Raw genomic sequence first — 21,057 nt, 5'->3', positions numbered from 1 at the left:
TATTTCTTGGGACTGGATCTTCAAATGCCTCTCTAGGTTTGGAAAGTTTTCTTGCAGGATTTCATGGAATAGATTATCAATGCCCTTATGGGTCTCTTCACCTTCGGGAATGCCAATTATCCGCATATTTGGACATGTGATGGTATCTAGTACTTCTCGCATATTATTCTCAAATTTTGGGGCCGTTTTCTCAGTCTTCGTGATGGATTTTTCTAAGCCAGCCATTTTCTCTTCTACATCTGAGATTCTATTTTCTGAATGATCTAGTCTGCTTTGAATACTTTCAAGGGAGCTTTTGACTTCCTGTATTACAGACTTCATCTCTAACAGTTCCGTTTGAGTCTTTTGTAAAGTGCGTAATTTCTCTTTTAGATCTTGCAAGAATTTCCTCACCTCCTGGAACTAGTCAACTTCTTTCTCCTTTCTCTTTAGCGGTTCATTATTTCTCTTCTCTTCCATCTCTGTTAGCTTCGACATTATGAATGCTCTAAATTCCTTATCAGACATTTCCATGATTGTCACCGAACTCTTGTGGATGAAGAAGAGTTACTCATTTCCCTTGGAGGAGAGGTATTTTCTTGTTTTCCCATATTTCTTGTTATCCGGCATTGATTTCTTTTCATCTGATGAATGGTGTGTTCCTTTCAAATTCTTGAAGTTTAGTCTGAATGTTCAGGAACAAGCAGACAAAGGTGATCCAGAATCTCTTTGCCGTTCTGTTGTGATCGCTGGTGCAGCAGATTCAGTAGATATTGAGGAATATTTTAACCCTATAAGTATTTGGATGTTTAGCTACAGTGCTCTTAGATCCATCTAGTTCACTGGAGCCATGTGGAACCTTCTTCTGAAGACCTGGCCTCTTCTGCTGCTTGCTCGTTTGCTGGAGGCTGAATTATCAGTAGAAAATCTTCATTCCCTGCAATACCTAGTTTGCTGGAACCATGTGGAACCTTCTTCTGAAGGCCTGGCCACTTCTCAAAAATAAATATCTTTTTAATCAGGCCATTTTACAAACAACCATGGTCCTCAATTATCATCACACTCCCAACTACTAGGCTCAAATATTGTTAAATTGACTATGTGGCTGAAACCTTAACCCGTTTAAATTAATTTAGTCTTATGTCATAAAAACTTTGTTAAGAGATACACCCTTGGTTGTCACATGAGTCCTCCTGGTGTGCTCTATCCTCTCAAATCTTAAATACTTAACACGGACACGTGTGGGTGAGTGCCCAAGATCTCGAGAGGAGACTAGAGGAGATGGGATTATGGCATGACCATGCTCCCTGGAGGGTGATTTTTCACTTTCTGTCCGTCTCTCACTTTCTGGTGAGTGTACGCACCTTATAGCTAAAACCTCTCTTTTAAAATAATAATAATAATAATGATAATAATCTTTTTTTTCTTTTCTTTGGAGAGCATAAGGGATGGTGAAAGCAGGCCAAGGAAGTTTTTTAAAACACCGAATGAATAAAACAGAAATCTGGGCAGAGAACGAAGAATTTGCTACCACCATGTGGTAATTATGAAGGGAAAAAAATTAAATAAAAAAAATCAACATTAAAATATAGAAGAATATTGTTATTGTCTTTTATTTGGATGCTAAAATTGCCCTACTAAAAACAAATCCCAAAACAGACAAATGAAGACAGCTATGGACATAAGAAGCAGTATCATAACAAATGTAAATACCACACTTTATTTCTAAGCTAAATCAATACCTCAGAATATCTAGACATTTCATCATTAAGAACTCTGTTTTTTTAACTAATTTATAAACCATATTATGCCTATGTAGTCTATTGAACAATGATTTCAAATAATCAGCATCCTTAACTAAATTATGAAAGATATACACAGCATTTTAACGAGCAAGATAAATGATGTTATATTGAATATCTGTGGTAAAGAAATGAAGTTCATACCTTTTCCAATATCCAAAAGTTGAAACGAATACTTCTGTGCTACATTTTGCCTCTTTTCATATCCCCTTACTTTCTTATTTCATATTTTATAAATAGTTGAAACCTTTTTTTTCTTTTTAGCTCTTTATAACATGGCATTGAGTGGATGACAGAAGTAAGGAGAAGGTAGAGATTATCAATTATTATATGTAAACTGGAAAACGAAGCTATATTTTCCAGAGCAAAATATAGCGGACATAGCAATATGGCAATTCCAATGTCTAAATAAACAATATAAAGAGACATAGACTGGAAATCCAGCTGGTTTCCAATCTATGACTGACTATAGGCAGCCTGATAAAAAAGGGAAAGATAAAAATTGTGGACAGAAGTCTGACTGCTCTTTCCAGAGAGTCCAGGGGGAGTCATGCCTACACATGTTGACATACCATTTTGGCCCATTAGTAACAGGATTCTTGCTACATCCTGCCCTTGGCATAGTATTGGAGTATCTTTGTGATGTACATTAAGCCTCCTTATGTCTGTTAAAGTACATTCCTTTCTGATCTCAGCAACCTTCCTTTTCCAATCACCACCCTACCAGCTGTAAAACCCACCTATAACCTAAAAGCCCCCAGTTCCACATGTCCCGCCTTTTTGGACCAGACCAATTGAAAAATTTTTGACTAAATTCCAAACTCTGTCTCTCGCTCTCAAAATCAAATAAAAGGAACCCCTGTACCCGATCACCCCAAGAGAAAGGCACGCATTGCCTCCTCTCCAGGCCTCAGTCACTCATATTCTGCTTGGAAATAAACCACTTTAATTATTAATTATTAATTTTTTAGAGTTAGTTATTTTCCATTGACAAGATGGCAACCACGAAGGAACCAAAGACAAACCAGAGATCTTCCAAGGAGTCGCTTCAAACCTGGTGCCTGGTACCAGCAGTGGGCCCTTTGTGCCCTCTCTGGTTCCGATCCCATCTCGGGAGACATTTGGTAAGTCCTCTGGCCCCGGACCTCACAAAATTTGGTAGACAGTCTAGCTTATTTTTTCTAAGCTGGTTTTACTTGTTTGTCTGTCTTTTGTTTGTCTATTTTGAGTAACCCAGTTTCGCTACCCTCCAAGGAGGGGTGGCTGTATGCTCCCCTCTGAGTGAGGAGCAGGAGTTTTCTCCTTTCTAAGTTGAGGGGGTAATAGTTTGCTCTCTCTGAGCAAAGTGTAGTGTTTTGTTCCCCTCTGAGTGAGTAGTTAGGAAAACCAAATGCATGAAAGTGCATTAATTATTAAAAAAAAGAAAACAGGGAGCATTTTAAAGGGTCTTCCTCTTTTGTCTTCTTAAAACTGCTTCAATTGGCTGTTATGTGCTTGCACTGGAGAAACCAACTGTCTTATTCATAGGCACATGAAAGACTGAGCCTCTCAGCTCTGGTACTTGCTCCTCCCTGCCCAGTAGGCACCCCAGATGACTGACAGCCATACTGGAAGTGTCTGGAGGGGGCGATATTTCCTCATCTTAGGACTAGTAGCAGCCGTATAGGGAATCCCAAACACAAGAATTAATAACAGGCCCATCCAGTAAATGTAAAATAAGAGCTGACCACTCAAGCTTTTTGGGCCCAGTTCAAGGGTGCTTAATTTTTTATTTATTTATTTTTTTGAGAGGTTTTCACTATAGGGCGTGTGCCAGACAGACAGAGAGAGACAGAGAGACAGAAAGCGAGAAATCCCCCTCCGGGGGGGGGTGGTCACGCCGCAATCCCTTCTCCTCCATTCTCCTCTCGGGATCTTGGGCACGCACGCACACGCACCCGGCATGAGTTTTAAGCCACCGGGTCTGGGGCACGAACCGTGGTCGACTACGTGGGAATCCAGCAACATAGCCATTACACTAACTGCTGGTTCCCAAGAGTGCTTAATTCTTAGAGAAAAACAAAACAAAACAAAACAAAACTGAGACACATATGACAAGTAATCTCAACATGAGAGTGACATTTAGTGGAGAGACACTCCAAAACAGTAGCACGCTAGTCCACTACATTAAAATCCTTAGAGTTCCACAGGCCAGTTTCTCCTTTTAAAAATGAATTAAAAAAAAACAAAAAAGGAAAAACATGGAAAATAAGACATACACAGTTTAAAATGAGCAAAGAGATGACCCCTTTGGGCACCACAGCTAGCTTTTATGTATGACATCTATGGCACCTTGACCAGCAGGTATTTAAATAATTATTAATTTTTTAGAGTTGGTTATTTTCCTTCAACAATATTAATTTTCAAATGATAAATTATGACATGAAATATTGATGGCAAATGATATTTCCAGTTATTAATTTGAAATGTGTTAAAACGTTGGGGTCCTACAGGTTCATTTTGCAATATTCGGTATTTTATTCAGCAGATAAGTCCATTTCCCAAAATGCATAGTTTCTTAGGGCCAGCAGGTGCTGTGGCGGTTAAGGCCAACTGTGGTTCCAGTCCCAGATCTGGCAGCTTGAAACTCATGCTAGGTACATGTATGTCTGTGCCCAAAATCCCAGTAGGAGAAAGGACTATGGCATGGTCAGGTCCCCAGAAAGTGATTTCTCACTTTCCCTCTCACTATCTCTCTTGGTCGCTTCAACGAGCACACGTACCCTGCAGGAAAAAAAAAAAAAAAATTGCAGGGTTTTGTATTTCTTTCTTTTTGTTTTGTTTTTCCAGCTTGAAACTCATGCTAGGTACATGTATGTCTGTGCCCAAAATCCCAGTAGGAGAAAGGACTATGGCATGGTCAGGTGTTTTTCTTTTTTTGAGAGGGTTTTGTTATAGGGTATGTGTGCTCACTGGAGAGACTGAGAGAGACAGAAAGCAAGAAACCACTTACCAGGGAGGCAGCCACGCCGCAATCCTTTCTCCTCCACTTTCCTCTTAGGATTCTGGACACGCATGCACAACGTCTCAGCATGAGTTTCAAGCCACCGGGATCAAAAATTGAACCACACTCAACTATGTGGGAGTCCAGTGACATAACCATTATGCAATCCGCTGCTCCCTGGGGTTCATACTTTTAACTATATACTTTCTATTTTGTGATATGTGATTTCCAGCCAACCATGCATACACTTTTTTTTTTTTCCAGTAGGAAAAATTTGAAAACACTGTAAACAAACATTCATGGAAGCATTACATAAAATATAAATCATTCTTACAATGCTGTGTAGTACTGTCGGGAGAGCACTCTGCAGAACCCTGGGCAGCTAAAAGCACAAATTTCTCAATGGTACAACTGAGAATTGTGTCAAAACTGGCTTAAAAATCAGAAAAACCAGATATCTGTAAGCATCCTTTTAAACTGATACCCAGGACCGGTGAACATAAGTTCTATAAAAGGGGAGTGGAGAGATTAAACATCAATTGGCTTCTTTTCTCACAGTGGTGAGGTCTCTTGTATACTGGTAACTAAGTGCCCCCAAACAAACAAACAAACAAACAAAAATATGTATATATGGAAATACTGCCTCTGTCCTGCTCTGCACTGCTGCCGTGCTTTTTTAAAAGCACTATATTTACCTGTTAAATAGATCTTTCTGAGGTGTTAGTAAGGTTTTAGAGCTGTAGTATCCAAGTTAGGAGTCGCTACTAGCATAAATGAGGAAAAGATAATTTTATTTCATTTTAATTTAAGCAATCACATGTGGCCAGATAAAATTAATTTTTTGTAATGAAAGTATATGCACTGAAATGAGAAAGAAAAAATAAACAAAATCTTAAAAAGAAATTAAATGCTTCAAAAGGACCAATAATCCTACAGGGTTATGGATAATTTCCCCCTATTTTTCAAAACATTTCTAATCCTCTTTCAATTACTTAAGCTTACACTGCCATTAAAGTAACATTTTCTGAGTGTTCACATTTTACAAATGAGTTTAAAATAACCAGTTACAATTCTTACAATTTATTCATTTTTGCTCTATGGTTACCATATAAAATTCCACAGTAATAGATGTGGAAAAATTTTCAAAAATCAAATAGAAGAAAATAGGGTTCACATGGACATCAGGAGACCTAAAATAATCAAAACAACCTTGAAAAGGAACAAAATTGGAGGATTTACGCTGATTTTATGACTTATTATATTGCTATAATAATCAGGAAAATGTACTATTAGTGTAAAGGTGAATATACAAAAAATGGAAAGGAACGGAATCCAGAAATAGAATCATATATGCATGTCAATTAATGTTCAATAGAGGTGTCAAAGCAATTTAATGAGAAAAAGAATGTTTTCAACAAATAGTAGCATAATAGGCAACTAGATAAAAACAAACAAACAAACAAAAAAAATCCAACAAAAAACAATGAACAAACAAAAAACCCCTGGAATTTTACTGCTATGTTACACAAAAATCAACTCAAAATAGATCACAGTCTAAATTAGGAGATAAAACTAAAAAAATTCTAGAGAAAAGCCACAAGAGAAAGTCTAACTTACTTATCTTGGGCTTGGCAAATATTCTTAAAAAGGACAGAAAAAGCATGAACTATAGAAAAATAAATAAATTGAACCCCATAAAAATTAAAAATGTTTACTTTTCAAAAGAAAGTCTTAAAATATGAAAAGCCTATTAACATAAAGAAAATATCTGTAAAATACATACTACTAAATCTTGTAGTTGACCATTCTATATTAAGACAAACTATCATTTAAATGCTTTAAACATGGCAAAAGAAGACACATCACCAAAGAAGACATAGATTTCATAAAAAGAAACACACATGGCAAGATGCTCAACATCACAGTCACTGGGGATATACAAATTAAGAGCACAAGATGATACTCCACACACACTAGAATAACTAAAATTAAAAAGAGTAGCCAGGCGAGTTTGAAGAGCTATAAATATATCCATGGAGAAATATCTATACCTATATAATGTAACGAGAGTATCTACTGCTTTCTTTAGAATACAATTGATTATTACTTTTCTAGTAAGAAAATCCTCAAATTTAGGAATGAATAAATGACTTTTACCCTCTTATAAAAAGAGGACCAAATTCAACGTGAAAGCCTTTTACACCATGTCTTTAAAAGGTTTTCTACTAGAATCCATTCTACAGATTATTGATCTGCTAAAGGGGTACTCTATTTACTGTCAAATAAGTACCAGTCATATTTACTGTACGAACATTTCAAAAACAGGAAAGGAAATCATCAATTTTTCTTTTATTTCTCTCTTTCTCTCTTTTTTTAGACAGAGATCTTTGCTATAGGGTGTGTGCACTCACCAGAGACAGATGAAAAGCCAGAAATCACCCCCGGGCAGGGCGGGGTATGTGGCTACACTACAATTCCTTCTCCTCCCTTCTCTTCTCAGGATTTTGGACATGCATGCAAATGTGTCCGGCGTGAGTTTAAGTGGCCGGGTCTGGGACTTGAACTGTGGTCAACTACGTGGAAGTACAGCGACTATTATATCATCTACTGATCCCCTTTTCTCTTTGAGTTGTAAAAGCTGGGCATAACTTTAACAGTCAATGTAGCATAATCACCAAGTGTACATTTTGGGCCTAAATTTTATGAATAATAGTGGGTTTGATGCAAAATAAAGTACTCAATAAAGAATCAGGACAAGAAAAAAACAACAACAAATACCCCTAGTATTTGTTGTAAACCAACTATGTGCCAAGCTTTATCTTCAATGTTTTGTACATGTTAAATCAAACAACAGTAAAATATTATACTGTTTTAAATGTTTTAGTCTTCTTTAACTTGATGAGGCCCTAGCCAATGAAAATGTTCTTAAAGCAACGGAATTGAAGTACTATATTTCAAGTTTATTTATTTTATTGATGATTGAGAGCTGTGCACATAAAGAGATATAGAGACAGACACCTTGACAGGCTCATCCTGTAGGTCTCATCCCTTTCTCTGGCCCTCCATCCAGTTCATCAGGAAGTTATATGCATGCAAGCCCAAGGTTTCAAGTCAGCCTGGGGATCTGAGTCCACAGTTACTCATGTGGCTTTCAGCACTGCAGTTCAGTTTGCCAACAATTGTGCCATCTGGCTAGACCTATATTTAAAAGTAATTTTGTCTTATTTTTTAAACATTCAAATCTAAGATAAACTTGCATTTAGATATGCTTTGATAAGTGAATGGGAAAAATTATCATTGGAGCACCAAGAATTGAATAACCATAGCCTATCCCATGAGTAAGTCTTGAGGACTGTGTAGTATACACATCTTTCACCCAGCAGCAGAAAAAAACAAAGAATCCCTTTAAGGGACAAGTCTGAGCTGATGGTTAAAACTTAAGAATGCAGCATTATCGCTTCATGGTGACTGATAAATTGGAACCAAGAAAATTCCCTTTTCTGGGATAGATCAATAATCAACTCTAAAGTTAGAAGGAAAATTTTGTTCCCCAATATTAACTTAGTTTCTGAGATACTCTTTTTGCCTCTGTCCCCTCACAAAGTGTTCAGTCTATGAGGGAAGGAGAGAGTGAATAAAGTTTATTCTTCAAGCAAAAGTCATCAGATACATAGTTCTGCACATCAGCGTGCACAGGATACTCAGTTACTCAGTAAGATAGGAAATACTCTGAGACTACCAAATGCTTTGCCCTATGAACTAGCGTTAATAATATGCAAAAAAAAAAATATTCCTGGAAAAAGAATATACCAAAACACTATACAATCAACTTTGTAAACATTTTACATATTTGCCTAGAAAAAAAAGATGAAGAAGGGATGTACTAAACTTCTCTGTAACCTTCTGTATTTTAAACTCTTCTATAAATGTTGTCCTTTTAGAACAGGAAAAATATGTAGGGTATGAGAATATTCAAAATAAAACTAATTATTAATTAATTCACACTGAATTTTAAAAGTGCCATGAAGTTCCAGTTAGAAATGTAAAACTGCAACTAAATACATGAAAAATGACTTGTGGGATACAAAATGGTTTAAAACATATGATCTAGCATAATATTAATATTTAACATTAATAAAAATGCCCTCTAGTGTCAGTGACTGTGATTATCCAAGAACAATAAGCAGTAAATATTTCAATGTAATCTGTTTAACTAAGGTTCAAATCAATGGTGAATTCAAGTGCAATTAATTTTACTTATGAAAATTATTTATGAGTGCAATGGTACGAAGTTCTGCAAAACTAAGTTTGTATACATTTTTAGTTTAGTTTCGATACATAAAAATAATTTTTACATAAAATAATTTTTTGATTTTCCACATAACTTAGTGAATAAAATATACATTAGAGAGAAAACATTTAGGTTAGAAAAGCATAGAGGAAAGTATAGTGCTCCATGATTTCTATAATTAAGCAGCTAACGACTTGTATTTTAGAGTACAACAACTTTGTGGTTTTACTGTAGTGTTTGTGTGTTAAATGCAATTTTTGACAAAAAATGCCTAGAAGATTGAGTAAAATAACTGCCCTCAAACAACAGAAATAATAGAAAACTTGCTTTCAAGTCATGAACTACTTAAAACTAAAAAAGCTGTCTCAAGCTATCAAGCTTTTGGAATCATAGACTATTTTTTTCAAAAAGAATTATTTTATTTAACTTTATTTATATATTCATTTTTTTTCTTATTAATTTGATGTATTAATTTGACCAGAGAGGAACAGATTGAGAGAAAAAAAGTGAGAAGGTAAGCTACCAGGCCGGGGACTCAAACTGTGGTTGGCTATGTGGGAGTCTAGCATCCTTAATCACCACACCACCTGCCGGCCCCTAGACACTACTTTCTTATTAATATGACATCACAGGACTAGCAGTTAGCGTAATGGCTATGTCGCTGGACTCCCATGTAGTCGACTGTGGTTCACGTCCCGGACCCGGTGGCTTAAAACTCACGCTGGGCGCGTGTGCGCGCATGCCCAAGATCCCGAGAGGAGAATGGAGGAGAAGGGACTGCAGCATGGCCATCCCCCCTGGGCAGGGAGTGATTTCTCTCTTTCTGCCTCTCTTTCTCTCTCTGTCTGTCTGCTAAGCGCACACGCCCTATAGCAAAAACCTCTCCAAAAAAAGAAAAAAAATACATGACATCACACTACATCAATCATGAATTTCCTGAAAAAAAAAAAACACACAAGCCCTTGGGTTATTATTCATGAGAGTATAAATGTTCGGATTAGTACAGAATGTTTTAATTTTGTAGATTCCTTAATAAAACATATATTTTTAACTTCAGAGGTATATAAGGAAACTGTCCAAAATTTCAAAACTATAACAAATAATAATGAATACAAAGAATGCCTTTGTGTTTCTATGGATGCCTTGGGAAACAGAACCTGGAGATGTGTTTGAATTATTAAGTCCCTGCTCTATAAATGTAGTTCAGCTTTTAGAGGAACGGACTGATTAAAGAGTAAATTATATTTATCAAGACAATGCAGTTTCCCTAAAACTATCATGGAATTTCTGGTTGGATACCAATATTATGAAACACACAAGCTACATTTTCAGACTCAAGAAATATGTATAGCTCCGAGTTATCAGAGACTACCCCCTTTTATTTATTTACTTTTTTTTTTTGCGAGATCTTTGCTATATGGTGCATGTGCTCACCATATAGACCGAAAGCAAGAAATCACTCCCTCTCCCTAAGGGGCATGACCACATGGCAATCCCTTCTCCATTGCCCTCTAAGGATTTGGGGCACAAACGAACACATGCCTGACATGAGTTTCAAGCTGCTAGGTCCAGGACTTGAACAGCAGTTGGCCACGTGGGAGTCTAGCATCTTTTTTTTTTTGGAGAGGTTTTTCGCTATAGGGCGCATGCGCTTGCCAGACAGACAGAGACATAGCGAAAAATCACCCCCCAGGGGGGATGGTCACGTCACAATCCCTTCTCCTCCATTCTCCTCTCGGAATCTTGGGCACACACGCACACGTGCCTGGCGTGAGTTCCAAGCCACTGGGTCTGGGACGCAAACCGCGGTCGACTACGTGGGAGTCCTGCGACATAGCCATTACGCTAACTGCTGGTTCCCTCTGGGAGCCTAGCATCTTACCCAGTACATCACCTGGTGGTCTGGAATCCTTATTTTATATAACACAGATCTCAGTAAGATTTCCACTTATTTATAAATGCACTCATTTAAAAAAAAAAGTTAGTAAATGCTTATCTGCTTTTGTCATAGCCAACCAATACTATGGCATTACTGAAGACCTAAAGAAATGTACTTTACCATCTTTGACAAAACATTTGATCCTCAATGTACACAAGTCATAGGGAAGTACCTGGATGACACTGATGAAATCTGAAGAATCCTACTAAAATTGACGGTCACTCAATATATAGAAATGAGTTAACTAATGATAAAAGGTACTCCAGAATTGTAATGCCCAAATCAGAGTACTCTCTGCCTTACTTAAGAATGGTAACCTTGGACCAGCAGTTAGCGTAATGGCAATGTTGCTGGACTCCCACGTAGTCGACCGCGGTTCGAGTCCTGGACCCAGCACCTTAAGCTCACGCAGGGCACGTGTGTGTGCATGCCCAAGATCCCGAGAGGAGAAGGGATTGCAGTGTGGTCATCCCCTCTGGGGGGGTGACTTCTCACTTTCTGTCTCTCTGTCTCTCTCTGTCTTTCTGGTGAGCGCATGCGCCCTACAGCAAAAACCTCCCCCCCCCCAAAAAAAGAAATGGTAACCTCTAGGGGAAAAAAAAAAAAAAAGGTATCCTTTAACTTCTTTGGTAGATTTGTTCCTAGGTATCTTATACATTTTGTGGTTATGGGAAATGGGATCACTTTCTTTAGTTCTACCTAGTCTGCTCATTGTTCATATAGAGAAATACTATAGATTTTTGTATGTTGACTTTGTATCATGCAATTTTACTATACTCCTTTATCACTTCCAGGAGTTTTTCTGTGGATACCTTTGGGTCTTCTATGTATACAATCATGTCACCTGCTAAAAGAGATAATGTTACCTCTTATTTCCCTATTTGAAAGACTTTTATTTTATTTCTCTTTTCTGATTACATTGGCTAAGACTTCCAGTACTAGGTTAAAAAGGAATAGAGAAAGTAGGCAGCCTTGTCTTATACTAGTTTTTAGTGGAGAAAGCTTTTCCCTACTGAGTATAATGATAGCTATGAGTTTTTCATAGATGACTTTTACTGGGTTGAGAAATGTCAATTTTGTTGAGTCTTAGTAATGAAGGGGTTTGTATGTTATCAAATGCTTTTTCTGCATCTATTGATATGATTAAATGTTTTTTATCTTTCTATCTATTAATATAGCATATTACATTTACGGTTTTGCATATGTTGAACCACTCTTGAATCCCTACCTGGTCATATGTATAGTATTTTTATATGCTGGTGTATGTATTTGCTAGTATCTTGTTGAGAATTTTTGCACCTATATTCATCAGAGACATAGGTCTGTAGCTCTCCTTTTTTGTCATGTCCTTATCTTCTTTTAGGATGAGCGTGATGGAGGCTTCATAGAATGAATTTGGGAGGGTTCCTTTTTAAGGGATCTTTAGAAAGTTTGAATAAAATAGGGATTACCTCTTCTTTAAAAGTTTTGTTGAATTCAGAAGTGACGCCATTAGGACTGGCTTTTCTTTGCTGGGAAGTTATGCATTACTGATTCAATCTCGTTGCTTATTATGGGTCTATAAGACCGCTACAAGGAAAACTATGAAAATCTAATAAGTGAAATTGAAAATGACAAAAAAAGTGGAAGGACATTCCTTGTTCCCGGATTAGAAGAATTAATATTATAAAAATGGTAATTCTACTCATGTTAATCTACATATTTAATGTAATCCCAATCAAATTTCCAGAGATAGTCTCCACAGATCTAGAAAAGACAATCATAGAATTTGTCTGGAATTATAAAAGACCCTGTATTCTCAAAGCAATCTAGCTCAAGAAGAGTGGAAAAGAAGGCATCTCACTTCCAGACCCCACAATATATCACAAAGTTGTGATAATCAAAACAGCATAGTACTGGCATAAAAACAAACATGTAGACCAATGGAACAGAATAGAAACCCCAGAAACAAACCCCAAAACATACAGTCATTTGATTTTTGACCAAGAGTAACAGACAATCCTGTAGAAAAAGGAAAATTTCTTTAGGAAATGGGGTGGAACAACTAGATATCCAACTGTAGAAGGATGAACCTGGACCCCTCTCTCTACCATTAATAAAAATCAACTCAAATTAGATCAAAGATATAAACCTAAGACACGAACTATAAAACTACCAGTGGAAAACACTGGGAAAACTCTGGGAGACATTGGGGTACGCAAATTCTTCTTAAATAAGACTCCCAAAAGCACCTGCAATAATCCTGAAAATAGATGAGTGAAGTTATATAAGATTAAGAAGTTTCTGCACAGCAATGACACAGTAATTAGTGTGAATTGACAACCCTCAGCATGGGAGAATATTTTCATAAACTATGCCTCAGATAAGGGAATGATAACCAAGATACACAGTGAATCAAGAGGCTTACTTGAAACAAAAAAAAAAGATCAACTCAATTAAAAGATGGAAAAATGAGCTGAATAAAGAACTCTCTAAGAAAGACATAAGAACAGTCAGGAAGCATATGAAAAAACGCTCAACATCCCTTATCATAAGGGAGATGAAGATCAAACCAACAATGTGATATCATCTAACCCTAGTCAGAATGGCAAAACTTATTAACCACATAGAAGTCTTTCAATAAGCTGACAGCTACAGATTTTTTAAAAAAGTACTGCATGGCTTAATATGGGATGCACCCATTAAGTTGTGCACATATAATATAATCATCTTAGCCCACCGTAATGCTAATATCGCATCTGCCTCTATTAGAGCCCTGTCAGCAATGGTAGTCCAATGGGTGAGCAGTGTGAGCAAATTATGTTAAACATAGAGGAAAGATAGGTGTCTCCTTGTAAGTTTGGCATGAACAAGGACCAAGTTTAGGGCCTTCCAGAAAGAGTCTCGTTTCTCTCCTGCAAGAGCACATTTCTCATGCGGTACTTGCAGTATATTCTCAGAGACTGACCTCAGTTTTCTCTCCCTCTGTGTAGCAACCTCCAGTATGCCATACTCTGTATGCCACATGCAGCTCTGAGTCCTGACACTCTTTTTCTCCTTCTTTTTGGAACATCCTCCATGTCTACACATGACAGAACAGTAGGTGCAAGAGGCAGAGTCCAAGTAAAGCTAGGTATGCCAGTTGCACACTGGTGCTAATGCAGCCTCAGTTGCGATGGTTGTTTTGAGAAACTGTAACACTGTGGACTCATCTTAAGATTCCCTCTGACTAAAGAATCAGGTGTTCTTTTTTTTTTTTTTTTTTTGGTAAGGTTTTTGCTATAGGACGTGTGCTTGCCAGACTTGTCAGACAGACAGAAAGAGACAGAGAGACGGAAAACGAGAAATCACCCCCCCAAGGGGGATGGCCACACCACAATCCCTTCTCCTCCATTTTTCTCTAGGGATCTTGGGCATGCATGTACATGCGCCTGGTGTGAATTTTAAGCCACTGGGTCCAGGACTTGAACTCCTGTCGACTACATGGGAGTTCAGCGACATAGCCATTATGCTAACTGCTTGTCCCAAGAATGGCAAAAATTAAAAAAAAAAAATATATAAGTGTTGGCAGGGCTGTGGTGAAAGGAGATCTCTCCTACACTGTTGGCGGGAATGTAAATTGGTCTAGCCACTGTGGAGAACAATATGGAGGTTCTTCAGAGATCTAAAAATAGAACGACCATATGATCCAGCAATTCCAGTCCTGGGTATCTATCCAAAGGACTGGAGAATGCTCAATCAGAAAAGTGCTTGCACATCGATGTTTATTGTGGAATTATTCACAAATTCTAAGACATGAAACCAACCCAAATGTCCATGAACAGATTAATAAAAAAAATGAAAAAGTGTGTTATATACTCTACAGAATGCTACACAGCCATAATAAACAACAAAATGTTGGCATTTGATAGAAAGTGAATGAATATGGAAAATTTACTGCTGAATAAAGGAAGCCAGGCTATGAAAAAGAGACAACGTATGTCTCTACTTAATATATACCGACAGTCTGCACTCCATGGTTGAAATTGAAAGCTTAGAGGATATAGAAGCATGGAAAATGACTATGGATACTGCAGACAGTATAGGAAAAGGGTAGGAGAAGGGGAAGAGTGTAAGGAATTAAATTAAGGAGAAAAATAGAGAGGCAAGACATTTATGGGGTGCAGAAATGGATTATTATCTGTTGATGATATGCAGAGTATCTACAAATGAACTGGTGTGAATTGTATTCATGTTGGATAAGACCACTTTAAAAGCTAAGTGATGTATAGTGATTAAATGTATAAAATAAATAAATTTTAAAAATAGAATAGTAACCTAGGAGCAGGTTTTCTTTAATTGAGAGGAATAAGCCCTGTAATAGACTGCAAAATTTTATGTATTTGTGATTTTTTGTTCCTCTAATCCAGACTGAAGGGGGATAGTCCACTACTTTCAGATTTTCACTGGTCCATGATCCAAATTTAACTAAAACCAGTGTCTTTAGACCATCTCTTCATATTTATCTTTGATACAAATTCAGGTTATCACATTAAAATGTGTCATGTGGCCAGCAGGTGGCATAGTGTTTAAGGTGCTGGACTCCTACTTAGCCAATTGCTGTTCGAGTCTTGGTCCTTGTATCTTCAAAATCATGCCAGTCAGATGTGCGTGCATGCCCCAAATCACAGGAAGTGAATGAAGGAAAAGGAATTGTGGCATGGCCTTTCCCTAATGGGGTTACTTCTCATTTTACCTCTCTTTGTCTCTCTCTAGTAAGTGCTTTATGGCAAAAACCTAAAAAAATAAAAATTAAAAGAAGTGCCACCAGGTCGTTATAGTCAATTATTCATTCATAATGACTAACAAATAGTGCTGAAACCAGTTTTTAAAATAAACTACATAAAATAAAACCTGGCTAGGTTTTAAAGAAACATAGTAAAATGAAATGATTTTAAAACCACGTTTTAAAATGTAGCCATTTTACACTGAAATATTATGTTACATTAATACCTGGTTTAGCACTAATGCTAGTTATATAAAACGAAGTTGAAGGTCGGCCATGGTGCCTCAGTGGTAGCGGACCTCTCTTGGATGCAGGATCCATAGAGAAGAAAGGGGTTCAGTTCCTGTGTCAGTCTGTACATGCTGAGTGACCTCAGGTGCCTGTGACCCTGGTAGGATGGGAAGGACAGGGGAACAACGGAGGATGAGACTATAATAGTGGCATCACAATGTCTAAAAGGAGAGATGGTCATTTCTTTCAAGGAGGTGGGAGGTACAGCTTAAAGGTGAATTTGTATCATATTTCATAAAAGTTTGAGAAAACATCAATCTCATACTAAAAACAAAAGAAGGAAGAAGAAATAAAGATTATCTTAACTCATCTTCAAATAAGCTTCTGTATTTCGAAATCTATTGATGTATTCAGGACGATATTCTGGCATTGATTTCTAAATGTGAGTATGGAAAGGCACATGAGAATGGCCTATGGCTTTCTTATTTTTTTAATAGAAATTTATAATAGACTTTAAATTAGAAAACCTGGGATCTAAAATCCTATCTCCATGATTTGCAAGAAACAGGATCTCAGACAAGCACAGTTAACTACAAAAGGCCCAAGATTCCTTAACTATTTCTCAACAGAACTGGAACGTGATGTCTGTAAAGCAACTAGCATAATGACTGGGGCAGGGCAATGCTTTCTGTTTTCTTTCCCCTGCATCTACCAAACAAATTATGTGATGAGTTGTGAAGCCACCATATTGTAGAAAAATGATGTTTTTTATTTTTTAGATGAAACATTAACACCTTTTTGAGACAGAAAAAAAAAAAGTCTCCATAATCCTTTAACCAAAATCATTATAAGTACTTCTACTTATTAGGTTATTATTTATTAATACATAATTGAGTTAAATATGATATAGGGTTATCCTATTTTTTCGTTCAAATTTTCACTTCAAAGGTCATTAGATATTCTCAGAAAACATCATGTTTAAGGAATACTTTATCAAGTGGAATACCATATTTTAAACTAATGTTCTAGTCAAAGAAAGATAACTCCTACCTACCTAATCTTTTTGTTAAGTTTTCTAAAATGCTACAATGGACAAGGCTAAATATAAATCTTTTTTTTTTTTTTTGGAGAGGATTTTTTTTTTTTTTTTGCTATAGGACATGTGACAGAGAGAGACAGAGAGATAGAATGCGAAAAATCACTCCCTAGGGGGGATGGCTACGCCGCAATCCGCAATCCCTTCTCCTCCGTTCTCCTCTTGGCATCTTGGGCATGCATGCACAAGTGGCCGGTGTGAGTTTAAGCCACCAGGTCCAGGACTCAAATCGCGGTCGGCTACATGGGAGTTCAGTGACAAAATCTTAAGATCTAATTTTTGTCCAAGTGTACTCTAACAAACCCCAAAACATTGAACACCTGATTTTCCTTGTTAATTATATGGTTTGGTGAATCTGGCATGTCTACTGAGGTACGATAAATAGTAGCCTCCCTCTGCCATAATATATCCACCCAGAAAATGTGAATGTGATTGTCTTAGTCAACTCAGGCTGCTATAACAAAATACCACTAACTAGGTGACTTCACAGTTCTGAAGGCTAGAAAATGCAAGATCAAGATGCCAGCAGCTTTGATGTCTCACTAAGTACTGGCTTCTTGGTTTATAGAATAACATTTACCACTAATATATTTAGTATCTATGTGCCTGGAACCTATTAGTGTTCAAGATACAACAAGGATAACATAAGCTGGAAGGGGGATCATAAAACAGAGCACCAGAAAAACATATTTTGTAGTGTACAATTTAGGGAGGTTACGAATAAAAGAAGCTCACTACATAATACCTGTATTCTGTACTATAAAATCTAAGATATACTTATTTACTATATCTCACAATTACTGAAAAAAATAAAAACCAACAAATCACTATTTTAAAAAAATCTAGGTAAGCAACATACCTGAGTTCGTAAAATTTCACTTTTTGACAATTGCATATCACCAGTCAATTCTTTCACAACAATGCCCAGTGGCTCTAGCCGTTTGCTGAAGTAATTTGTCATTTCAGCTGCCAAGGCTTTCATTGGAGCAACATAAACAATCTGTACCAGAAAAAAAAACACACTGGCTTGATGAATGAGCATATCTACAATGTCATTTGTTTCACAGTAGTCGACACAGTCCCAATTTATTGTAAAATATTATTCTAGATATTTCCAATAAAAACATCTTAATACTGGTGTATGAAAAGTACTTCTCTTTGTTGGATAAGTGTGTAAATGTTCAAAGGACAATGGAATTTGTTTATATAGCCCCATCACATTCAGAACTGGTACTCCTTCAAAGTAAGTATACTTTTCAGAGTCTTTCACAAAGGTAATAGAATGTTCATTACACAAATAGGGTCTGCTTTGACAGTAATAAAATAAATCAGGCAGGACTCTTTATGTGACTTCAATAATGACATCATTAAGAACTTTCACGTAACATTCACAACTGCAAATTTATTTTAATTTTATAATTTTAAAAGCTATTGTCTGGTTTGTTATTTTCCTACCTTAAATTCATTCTTTTTTATAACACCTTGTTGAAAATGTTGGCGAATTTCATGTAAGACGGTAAGCATTGCAATGTTGGTCTTTCCAGCTCCGGTAGGGGCACAAATCAGCATGTTCTCATTGGTATTGTAGGCAGTCTCAAACACTATTGACTGAATTCTGTTGAGTCTCTTCATTCCTTTAAAAGCCAGCTGCCCAATCTAAAAAAAGAGAATGACACATTGTAAATAGTAATAACATGACAGTTCCATACAAATCATAAAACGTTTGATCTCCTCTGGTTAAAAAAAACTTATTTGTTCAGTCTCTCAGTGGGTCTTATATTTATACTACTGTATGTGTAGTTAAGAACTCATAACTAATATAAAATTTAAATGCATTGAGAAATTGCAACTCACTAAATTTGAAAAATTATGATTATGAGGATATTATTATCATATTTTGATATGACATGTATCTTTGCATATAATCATAAAGCACAAAACAATAATTAATAATGTAAGAAAATCAAATGAAATATAAGTACTTTTTAGTTTAAATTTATCTACAAATTTTATAACATTCTAGTTTACTTAGATTGACGATGTCTAACCAAAAAGTAAACAAGAAACGTCCTGAAAATATAAATCAATAGGAAATTATGTTTCAATATTTTATAGAATTAAAAACATTTTTTTCTAAAGGCACCAGTAATACAGGAATAAGTAACACAACAGACTTACATAGAGTTTACAGTGCAACATGCCCAGTTGTAGGAACTTCAATATTACTTTATCATTTATTCCTCAATAATAATTCTACAGTACGATCATTATGTCCTGTTATGGTTTGACTATTTCCCCCTAAAATCATGTGTTAAGAGTAGGCTGTTGACAGATAAGGCTTTTGAGAGGAGAGCAGAATTAAAGTCATAAGTGAGGGAACCCCCCATGATTGACCCCTGGTGGATTTATAAGGAAAGAGAATAAGACCAGAACAGACACATGGACAAAGACATGTGTTCCTGTACTCTCACAATGTAACACCTTAAATGGCCTCATGAACCCACCAACAAAAAGAGCCTCACCAGATGAGCTCTCTTGGCTTTGGATCACCAGAACCATGAGCTAAATTCAATTCCCTTAAATACCCATTCTTAAATACTTTCTGTTACCAACGACAAAATGAACTAGAACATGTGTCGTCAAAAGGAAAGAAAACCAAGACACAGAGTAGATAAATAATCTTTCCAGAAGTATTCCTGTTTAGAAAGTCCTAAGAGCTGAAAACTGAAATGTCTGAAAGTAAAATACAGAGGGCAAGTCTGTGGCATGGTGGTTATGATGGCTGGATCCTACATGGTCCACTGCGAGGTTCAAGTACCGCACCTAGTGGTTGGAAAAACATGCCAGTGCACATGACCAAAATCCCAAAAAGGAGAAATTAATGGAGAAGGGATGCAGTGTGACCATTCCTGAGGAGGGGTGCTTCCTTACTTTCCCTCTCTCTCTCTGATGAATATACATGCCCTCTGTCCATTTAACAAAGGAAAATAAAATGTGATGGGGGAAAATGACAGGACACTGAAATAGTTACATTAAAGTCAGAAAAAATAAATTTCAAAGCCAAGAATCACTTGGCAGCATTAACAGAAAGTTTTCATTATCGCAGAAGTGAATTAACAATAGGATTTTAACAGTCTTACGTATTTACACAGTTAACAACACATCATTAAAATATAGGAAGCAAGAATTATAAACATGCAAAGGAAATTTAAAAATCCACCATTATATAAGATTCTAATATCTGTCTCCAAAAGTTTATAGAACAAATGGGCATAAAAATCTGTATGATGGGACCAGCAGTTAGCATAATGGCTATGTCGCTGAACTCCCATGTAACCGAACACGATTTGAGTCCCAGCCCCGGTGGCTTAAACTCACGCCGGGCACGTGTGCATGCGTGTCCAAGATCCCAAGATGAGAATCCAGGAGAAGGGATTGTGGCATGGCCATCCTCCCTGAGGGGTGATTTCTCGTTTTCTGTCTCTCTGTCTCTGTCTTTCTGGTGAGCACAAGTGCCCTATAGCAAAAACCTCTCAAAAAAAAAAAAACAAAAAAAACCAGTATGACTACAGTATACTTGAAAAGCACTAAAAACCAACTTAACCTAACTGACATTTATTAATCTACTGACAGTACAATATACATTCTTGTACAGTGCTTATGAAACATTTATTAAGATACTATATTCTCAGTCATAAACAATCTACAATAAATTAAAAATAAAGTAAATCAAAGTATTTTCTCTGTCCACAATGGAATTAAATTTGGCATCAGTAACAGAAAGAACCTTAGAAAATATCTTAATATTTGGAACTATATATATAACACACTTCCTAAATAATGCACGGATAAAAGAAAAAGTCAAAAGGGATTTTACTACATATTCTTAAGTGTAGAAAAATGGTGAGGATCAGTAATAGGAGGAACACAAGTGGTAAGAGGTTGTTCCCAGATGTTCAAACTATATAGGAAGACTCAGGGTTCATATCCTG

At 36.6% G+C, this 21,057-nt stretch overlaps 1 protein-coding gene across 1 annotated transcript in view; it reads right to left on the bottom strand.

Annotated features, from left to right (window-relative positions):
- ASCC3 (activating signal cointegrator 1 complex subunit 3) overlaps positions 1–21,057 on the bottom strand; it is a 402,674-nt gene that overhangs the window by 271,407 nt on the left and 110,210 nt on the right. Inside the window, 2 exon segments of the mRNA XM_006148783.2 lie at positions 17,925–18,065; positions 18,521–18,721. Of these exon segments, the coding sequence (XP_006148845.1) occupies positions 17,925–18,065; positions 18,521–18,721 (342 nt within the window).

The sequence above is a fragment of the Tupaia chinensis genome, unplaced genomic scaffold, assembly GCF_000334495.1.
Source record: "Tupaia chinensis unplaced genomic scaffold, TupChi_1.0 Scaffold000244_1, whole genome shotgun sequence".
Taxonomy (NCBI): Eukaryota; Metazoa; Chordata; class Mammalia; order Scandentia; family Tupaiidae; genus Tupaia; species Tupaia belangeri.
Note: the sequence above shows the minus strand (reverse complement) of the source record. Positions and strands in the feature narration are given on the sequence as shown.